The 9,746-nt window shown below is 37.0% G+C and overlaps 1 protein-coding gene across 2 annotated transcripts; it reads right to left on the bottom strand.

Moving 5' to 3' along the window:
• Nucleotides 1-608: 608 nt before the first annotated feature.
• Nucleotides 609-2,817, bottom strand: LOC121757971 (putative G-type lectin S-receptor-like serine/threonine-protein kinase At1g61610). Of its 2 annotated transcripts, none has more exons than XR_006041287.1 (4): nucleotides 1,727-2,817; nucleotides 1,428-1,627; nucleotides 1,146-1,356; nucleotides 609-1,052 (listed from the first exon to the last, which is right to left on the bottom strand). XR_006041287.1 is itself a non-coding variant. In XM_042153417.1 (4 exons), exons 1-4 carry the CDS (start codon nucleotides 2,340-2,342, stop codon nucleotides 1,039-1,041), a joined length of 885 nt encoding a protein of 294 aa, XP_042009351.1. In that variant the 5' UTR covers nucleotides 2,343-2,817; the 3' UTR covers nucleotides 609-1,038. The 2 variants fall into 2 exon arrangements, 1 of the variants encoding a protein (XP_042009351.1); XM_042153417.1 differs by having other exon boundaries at nucleotides 1,883-2,817.
• Nucleotides 2,818-9,746: the final 6,929 nt, after the last annotated feature.

Genomic DNA, 9,746 nt, shown 5'->3' on the forward strand with positions numbered 1-9,746 from the left:
TAAATCTTGTCAAAAGTATAACATTTTGTCTTATTCTACATTATAAATTCATTATGCAACAAAGAAAGATGTGTAATAAAATGGAGCAAATATTAAAAGTGGTGACATTTACTCTATATGACTGATCATATATACATATCACTTCAATGAGATAGAATCAACAAATATTATCAAGGTAAGGTATAGTCTAAAGTTCCAACTGATCTTAGTAAACAATAGATGAATGTATGGTCATCTTGGCTCAATAGTTGAAACAGTTAATCCATTAATAGAATGATTTACCTCTAATGAGGTAGTGGAAGTTTTTGAACTTGCAGCAGAAAATGCAGGTTTGTTAGGTGCTGGAAGAGCTGCACTCTCACTCCTAAGCATGGACACCACACTAGACATGTTTGGCCTATCATTAGGATTTTCTTGCACACACAACAATCCCACATTGATATACCTCAATGCCACCGCTGCCGCTGGAGATCCCTCCACCACTTCCACTCCTCTGCCTGAAGTCCACAGATCCCATGTCTGCAACACATTCATTCATCCAACCACATTTATCAGTCTCCAAGAAGATATAGGAAATTAAATGTGGTCTGTTTCTTGCTTACATGTCCAAGAAGATTGAGAGAGTGAGTTTGGTAGAAGCCAGTGTTCTTCTTGCCACTTATAATCTCAAGAACCAACACTCCAAAGCTGAACACATCTGACTTTATGGAGAATAGGCCTTCCAATGCATACTCAGGAGCCATGTAGCCACTAACATTTCCAGACAACCAAATCCACATCAGTTTTCTTGCAATGGCTACATATATAGTTGTAAGAGTTATCTTATTATGTTCCAACAATCTTATTCGTTTGAGTCCGCGAATCATTGCCTCAAGATACGGGCCAGGCCAAAATCCGCAATCTTGGGGACCATCTCACCATCTAGGAGAATGTTACTCGCCTTCAAATCTCTATGGATGACACAAACCCTTGAGTGCTCATGGAGATAGAGTAACCCTTGAGCAATCCCTTCAATAATGCCAACGCGTGTAGCCCAATCTAATTTATTAATCCTGTTTCATGTTTTGATTTGATGAGCAACATTAGTTTAGTAGTCATTATAGTGTAGTAAGATATGTATTATGAAGTGGTATATATATACTAACCAAAAAGGAATAAGTCAAGGCTCTTATTAGGCATGTACTCATAGATGAGTATGCTCTCATCTGGGGCAGTGCAGCAGCCTAAGTGGTGAACAAGGTTTCTGTGCTGGAGTTTTGCGATAAGCAAGATATCATATCTGAATTCCTCGAAGCCTTGTCCGGATTTCTTGGAGAGCCTCTTTAGGGCAACTTCTAGTCCATTCAGTAATTTGCCCTGTTTGAAAATAATTGGACAGCTTCATGTAAGTTTTTGCTCTAACTTGTATTAAGCAATCAAAGATGAACCTTGTAAACTGGTCCAAATCCTCCCTCTCCAAGCTTTTTTTCTGGTGAGAAGTTATTAGTTGCTGCAGAAACACTTGAATAAGTAAACATGGGCAGATCAAATTGTGTGTTGTTTTCCCTTGTTGCATCATAGGATGGCTGGTGCTCCACATTTAGGTCGAAATCGTACGACAAAAGATCATCTCCATGTTCCTTGCCTTCTGTTCAATAAGCCCAACATTGCAAAAGTGACAAAAAAACATTATCAAGAGTCTTCACTACCATAAGCAAATACATGTAAAACAAAGGCCTTTTAAAACCTTTGTGCCTGTTCCTCCTTGTGTAAAAGCAGCGCAGAGCGCCACCAGAGAAAACAAACCACTGCAATGATCACCTCCAGTATTTTCTTACGATCCCACATAAAAAGCACACACGCGCATATAAATCGGTGATATTAAGTAGTAAACACCCCTAACCTTTTTTCCCACAATCTGCACACAAGTCATAAACCTCTTTAGGCAGCTCAAACTCGGTGGTCCAATTGCGCTTGCTTCTGAGAGAAACAAACTGCATCAGATTTCCTGATGAATCCAACACAACCATGGATAACACATGAGGATTCAGCACATCATATTTCATGTAACTCCCATTCTCATATGAATGGAAACTGAAATTGTAAAAGTAGCTAAGCTGAGGAGCTGAGTGAAACACATTCACATTCCAATACACACTTGACATCTCCTTCTTCAACACGAAAGAACGATGATTTTCAGCAGCCATCTCCATGGAAAAGGGCCCCTCAGAAGGATCACAAGAGCTTTTCCAAGAGACAAGGCGCTTCCCTCTGCCAACTGCAGCTCCAGCTAGCCAAGCATGAGTAGGCTGATCAAAACTCTGCCAAAATACTCTACTTGGCTTTGATGCATCTCTTAACATGAGATTCCCATTATCAAGAAGCACTTGCTTCAACAGTTTGTGCTAGAGTTGGGATCAAACTTGTGGACCAGAAGAGATCAAGGTCATTGTGCAATTCTAAGTTGCCATTTGGAGATAGTTTGAGGTTGAAATTCTTGGAAGTGTGGGGCAATATGGCTTCTCACTGTTGGCCACCCAAACTAGAGTTTTGTTTGGGAAGTCTTTGTACCAAATGTGCCTAAGTTGGTGTTGTGAGAGCATGGTTTGATGAATCCCATTTCAAAGATTCCATCTTTGAGATCAGTGTTTGGCTCTTTGTGATGTATTCTCCTTTGGAAAGTGTGTCTTTTCCGAGGGAAAGAGATGTCATGAAGCATAGCAGAAAACATGCTGAGATTAGATTATTCCTGCTTCTCAACATGGGTTGCATATATTATTTTTTGAAGATTTAATTGAAATGAGGATTTCATAGATCGAATTGTTGTAGCAAAACAAAGTGTAGTTACGTAGACAAGTAGTACTACAAGTTAATTTCCAGGAAACAGGACAAAAGGGCTCAGAATTGACTTATGTTGCAAAAATTAGTTTAATCAATTATAAGCTTTGAATTTTAGATACTCAATGCCTGCCACAACATTGTTTTGTAAGTCTATTTTTGGGATAATATCATTTGTTTGGATTCACACCATATTGAAGATTTGTCCGACAATTACTAAACTTAGGAATTTGACCATAGTAAAATATTGCATCCCTCTTGCTCAATCTGAGCATCGGATTCTATTTTTATTAAATTTCTAAAACTTAAATGTATGTTGATTTTATTTCATAAGCTAAAACAAAACAATTCGGTAGGTGCAAGCAAGATCGGATATTGTTCAATTCAAATTTGTGTAGGACTAAACTTCAGAGGTTGACTGAGTCAACTCCTGTTACTTTCAGGTTGACCAAGTCAACTCGACTTTAGATTTGATCTAATATCCCTTAAGAGCATCTCCAAGGGATAATATATATATAAAAGGTATATTTTTTTATTTATCTTCTCATAAAGGAAAATATATCTTTTTAAAAAGTACTTATTCCGTCCGCTATTAGGAGTCTCATTTTCTTGGCGGCACAGATTTTAAGAAATGTTAAGAAAAGTGATTGGAAAAAAGTAAGTGGAATAGAGGTTCCCCTTGTATACATTAGTTTTAAATGAAATATGAGTGAAATGAGTTAGTGGAAGGTGAGACCCTATTACCATTTATGGTAAAAGTGAACCGTAACTCCTATTCACGGACGGACTAAAATGGCAAAACGGGACTCCTATTCACGGACAGAGGGAGTAACACATAGAGAAAGGTATATGAAAAGGTAAATTATTTTCTAAAATAAAAAATTAGTATAAAATGCATTTCAAAACATAAAGGTATAATACCTTCTCAAATACTTTTTCCTTGAAAAATGATTTTTCATGAAAAAAAGTAAATATGGTAGTTATAAGATTTTACCTCTTTATGATGTAGAGGTAAAGATCCCTCTTTAAAATTGAAAAATGTATAATACATTCTCAAATATCTTTCCCATTGGAAAATGATTTCTCGTGAAAAGAAGACAAATATGCTAGTTATAAAACTTTACCTCTTCATTTGTCACACCCCAACCCCTCTGACATATATATTTATAGAAAAAAAAATACAAATACAAATTAAAGTAAGGAAATCACATATTAATCATTTCACATCCAAATACTATAATTACAAAATCCATCATTTATTAGGCTTATATACAAATATTGTAAATCCGCACATATAAATAAACATCATATATCATAAACAATTTCAGATCTATATGCATATGACTCTCAGTTAAATTTATTATTCTGTGACAAATCAAGTCTGGTATCTGCCCGGGATTCAATTGTATACGACCCGAAAGTCTCATTGCCTTTGTACATATATATATATATATATATATAGTAGTGATCTATGGCAAACACCTCTTAACCATATAACTAGAGAACAAATAATAGCCACAACATCAAAAAAAATCAAGGGCTAATATTAATTTTCGAATTTAATGAGATATTAGCTCCCTCAATCACAAATTTACTCCATAATAACAAGTCAGGGGTATTATTGTCATTGCACAAAAAAATTAGATTATGTAAATTTTTACTTCATTTGAAGGTTAACTTCACGGACATGAAGCGAGTGGATCTGATCAAGGAGATCGCGGCGGAGTTCGAGCTGATCGCGAACCGGCTGTCGGAGACGGAGGTGGCGACAGTGGCGTCGGTGGTGGAGCTGGAGCCGCAGCATCTGGCAGAGATCGCGAAGCGCGCGCAGAAGCTGACCGGGCCGAAGAATGTGAAGCTGAAGACGGTGATCGACAAGTCGCTGCTCGCCGGAATCATCATCCGGTATGGGAATTCCGGCTCGAAATTGAGTTTAATTACTCTTAGGTTGCTGAATGTTGTATGTGAATTCAAGAATTATTGAAGAATTCGGAGCTCTGTTCATCAAAGCTAGAATTTGCCCGAGCAAAGGCGGCGATCGGTTTCAGCTATAAATACGGCGAATTGAGCTACGGAAATTCTTGTAATAATAGTAATTGAAGTTCATCCTCTTATAATTCGGCTAAATTTTCATTCTTAATTATTTATTTGATCAGAGAGAAATTTGTAAATGCTGATGCTAGAAGGTGTTTGATCAATCTGATTTTACTTCACTCTTGTTTAGAAAACGCTTCACTCTTGTTCACAAAACACATCACTCTTATTCTGATTTTACTTCACTCTTGTTCACAAAACACATCACTCTTATTCTGATTTTACTTCACTCTTGTTCACAAAACACATCACTCTTATTCTGATTTTACTTCACTCTTGTTCACAAAACACTTCACTCTTGTTCAGAAAACACTTCACTCTTGTTCACAAAACACATCACTCTTATTCTGATTTTACTTCACTCTTGTTCACAAAACACTTCACTCTTGTTCAGAAAACACTTCACTCTTGTTCACAAAACACATCACTCTTATTCTGATTTTACTTCACTCTTGTTCACAAAACACATCACTCTTATTCTGATTTTACTTCACTCTTGTTCAGAAAACGCTTCACTCTTGTTCACAAAACGCATCACTCTTACCATGATTTTACTTCACTCTTGTTTACAAAACGCATCACTCTTATTATGATTTTACTTCACTCTTGTTCACAAAACACTTCACTCTTGTTCACAGAACACATTACTCTTATTATGATTTTACTTCACTCTTGTTTACAAAACACATCACTCTTGTTTACAAAACGCATCACTCTTAGCATGATTTTACTTCACTCTTGTTTACAAAACACATCACTCTTACCATGATTTTACTTCACTCTTGTTTACAAAACGCATCACTCTTATTATGATTTTACTCCACTCTTGTTCACAAAACACTTCACTCTTGTTCACAGAACACATCACTCTTATTATGATTTTACTTCACTCTTGTTTACAAAACACATCACTCTTGTTCTGATTTTACTTAGACATGTAATGGGGCATGCATCCTATCTAATGACATGAGCAATGAACGAATCCAACTCAATCCTCGAAACGCCGCCCGCCTCCGTCGCCTCCCTCACGGCGGCGCCCAGCTTCTCCGCCGTCTCCTTAATCCGACACCCTTCTTCCGACGCCATGAATCTCCTCACGACACTCTTAATCAACGACGCCTTCACTACTCCCGCCCTATCCTTCCACTCCCTCACCACAATCTCAGTCTTCAAAACATCTGCAACCAGCGCGGCGTTGCTCGGCTGGTCGAAATGCATAGGCCACGCCGCGATCGCCACCCCGCCGTCATGCTCTCCACGCACGAATTCCACCCCCGCGATCGCGGAAGCAAGGCGAGCATTGCGGCTACGCCAGCAGCTGCACCTACGCAGATTTGGAAGGAAATCAATGGATATTTGATTGCAGATTTGAAGGAGAAAGAAAGGAAACCTACGCAGATTTAAATTTCATATTGTAATTTCCAAAATACCCTTGGCCTATTTTATATAATTAAAATAAATAATATTTGTTCCATTAAGATGTGTGGCTGAGATTTGTTCTCTAGTTATACACTTAAGATTAGTTATATCTTGATCACTACCCTATATATATATATATAGGAAAATGATCAATACAAAACTTGATCTCAATACAAAATCCAGACCAAATCCTGACCATGAGATTTGACAATCCAATGGTCAATAATTAAACAAAAACACGGAGGGTCACTGTAAAGCAGTTTTAGGTCATATTATAAACTTTGGATTTGAGGTCAAGTTAAGATCATTTCAAGTCATCCTTACTATAATGACGTAAAAATAAGCTTACAATGACCTAAAAATGACTTTTGTATGCTTGGTTCTGCATTTTTGTATTAAGAATGGTTTTGCATGGATCAAAACCCTATATATATATATATATATATATGACCCGAAAGTCTCATTGCCTTTGTACATATATATATATGACCCGAAGGTCCATTGTCATTGTATATATGACCCGTAGATCTCATTGTCATTGATATCAGACTCAGGGCAAAACCGTCACAGATCATTTTTAATCCAATGATTCATATAACTCTAAAATCACATGTAAAACATATTTATTACACCAATCACATACACATATCATATTCCACCATCAATATCAAATAAAATATAATCATATCAAGTTCACATTCATATAATCCAAATATTCACTCTAATTCAACACATCAATCAATCACATAACCCATGTAAAATTAAAAGCTTGATTTATAGCCCTTATTTTGGTACGATAACTAGCCGAGCTAGTGGCAGTCCCAAATTCTTTCCCTGATCATCTTTTCTACTCGTCTCCCTCCCATGAAGCACTTAGACACCTAGTTTCCAAAAGTTAGTTTATTAGCCGTCTCCCCTTTTGCTTCATTATATATATTTTTGTATTGATTACCTTTTTGTAAAAAAATGAATAAGAATAGATAGGGATGATGATTCATATAATATTGAGAGTAATATTGAAATAAGCCTATCATATATACTACATTGCTGCATAAACTGATGCAGCAAACTAGGACATCACATATATAAATAGTATTAATAATAATAATTCTCATGTATACAACTATTCTGCACATTACGAGTGATCACAATACATATAGATTTCATTCATTTAATTAGGGAGTATTTAATAACATAATAATCTATTTTAAACAATCCATCTATACATTAAATATGTACTATTTTATTTGTTTCCCATCAAATCGATTTTTATTCATACTAATAATAATATTGGTCCCTTATTAGCTATTATAGTTTATAATGTGCACTTTAAAATTTTGATATCTATATTGCAAAATATATATATATATCTTTATATTGTACTTTTTGGGTTAGGGATGTTACACCATTTACCTCTCCCCTTAGAGATGTTCTAAGAAGCCATTCGACACGAGTTCACGGACAAAAAAGGTCGTGACAGCCCGGTCCCCTACAAAAAAGGAGAAGAAGATGAATGTGATATAAATTATAGATTAGTGAAACAAAATAAAATAATTCAAATGTTACTTTCACCTGAATGAATCTGATGGGTCTAATAAAATAGTAATACAAGAACTAGCGAGCATGTCGTAACATGAACTTAGTTTGCAAAAGAACAATGCAACTACAAGTAATTTTGATAAATCTTAAAAAATAAAGATGGGTGCTCAATATTTGAGACTTGGTAATATTCAAAATGAGTCCATGATATACTAAGATTTTGCATAATTTTAGATGGTAGTTTTATATGAATTTGATCAAATTTCATCTATTATTATGCGTGTTTATATCTACTTCTCTATTATGTTGGTATTTTGACTATTTTACGATGAATGTGTAGGAAAATGTACAAAATATATGGATGTGCAGCAGCCTTGGTTCGAGACTCTTTTTCTGGCGATTTTGAACTCCAATTGTCCTTAATGCATATCATTTTCTTCGTCTTCGAAAGAGCTTCATGTGGGTATCTTGTACGTTTCAATCAGAGTTTTATAGAGAACGTTATACCCATTTTATGAAGACTGCACGCTATCCAAAACCATGGGGCGGCCCGCTCCACCTCCGCGCCATACCGGTGGCCCACTCGAGAAAGCTGCCGAAAATTCATTCCCACTCCAAAAACTTGGAGCGGGCACGCTCCGGAAAAATGGAAACGGGGATTTTTTTACCTGTTTTGTGGGATTTTGATGCCTAATCATGCCTATTGAGTGATATTCCCACCACCATTCATTATTCCTGTAGGGATCAAACCACCATGGATTCACTAATTACCGAGACTCTTTTTATTGATCGCAATCTGAGATGACTAATCTCAGAGGTACAAGCTAAGTACAACTGTGATACCAAGATTACAAGCTAACTAAGTATTACACAGTAACAACCCTAAGCTATCTCAAGAATATCTATGGTCTTGAGATTCCAGCTTCACCGAGTCACCTGCGCACTTAGTAGAATAGTTAGTCTCACAAGGAATTGATCCTGAAAGATCTAAACTAGAAGGACAGACTAAATCAGAGAAAACGGGCCACGGATGGCTTAGGTCACAACAGTGACTGCACTAGGCCTCAGACCTCCCCAATCCTCACTACAAGCCACAAAGATGAAAATCGTTGAACGGACCACATAATTAGAGATCTGTGAAACCCTAGATCTCACTGATTCCGCACACCACGGCCATCTCAGCATGCGGATTAACAAGCACCTCTCAGAACACTGCCTTGAACACAAGAAACCCTCGCACAACACCTTCAAGCACAACTAGGTTGGTCACAGAAGAAGACCGAACCCTAGGGTTTGAGAAGGAAACCGAAGAAGTTGCCTAACACTCAAACTACACCGATAGATCTCTTTGAAACTGAGAATCATCGGTAGAACCAAGAGCTTGAAGGAAATCTTCGGCTAGAACCGCTGGAAAACTGAGAGAAGGTAGAGAGAAGGCAGAGCGATTTCAGAGAGAGAGGGAGTATTGACTGAATGAATGAGAAGGAAGGAGTCAAACAGGCTCATAACAAACACACTCATCAATCCAACGGCTCAGGTGCAAGATCCGCGTGGAGGAGCCAGGTGGCAGCCATCCAGCGCACCAGGTAAATAAACCGGCCCAACCTTTATATGAGCCATAACACAATTGAATGGGCTCAACAAATATTAGCCCAAGCTATATTATTAGCAATCCAAAGCAAGGAGTACAATATTCAATAATTCCCACAACCTTAAAGAGAGAAAAACAACTTTGAGAGCAAGGATTCAAGATTGAACTTCCCAATTCATTCAAAGGTTTGAAGAATGAGCTTTCCAATCAGGATTCCCCAACTCAAGGGTGTAGTTAGTTTAGTTTTTATGATGTTTCATCTATTTTGTTATTTGACTTTTGTGGT

The sequence above is a fragment of the Salvia splendens genome, chromosome 12, assembly GCF_004379255.2.
Source record: "Salvia splendens isolate huo1 chromosome 12, SspV2, whole genome shotgun sequence".
In the NCBI taxonomy this organism is placed as follows: Eukaryota; Viridiplantae; Streptophyta; class Magnoliopsida; order Lamiales; family Lamiaceae; genus Salvia; species Salvia splendens.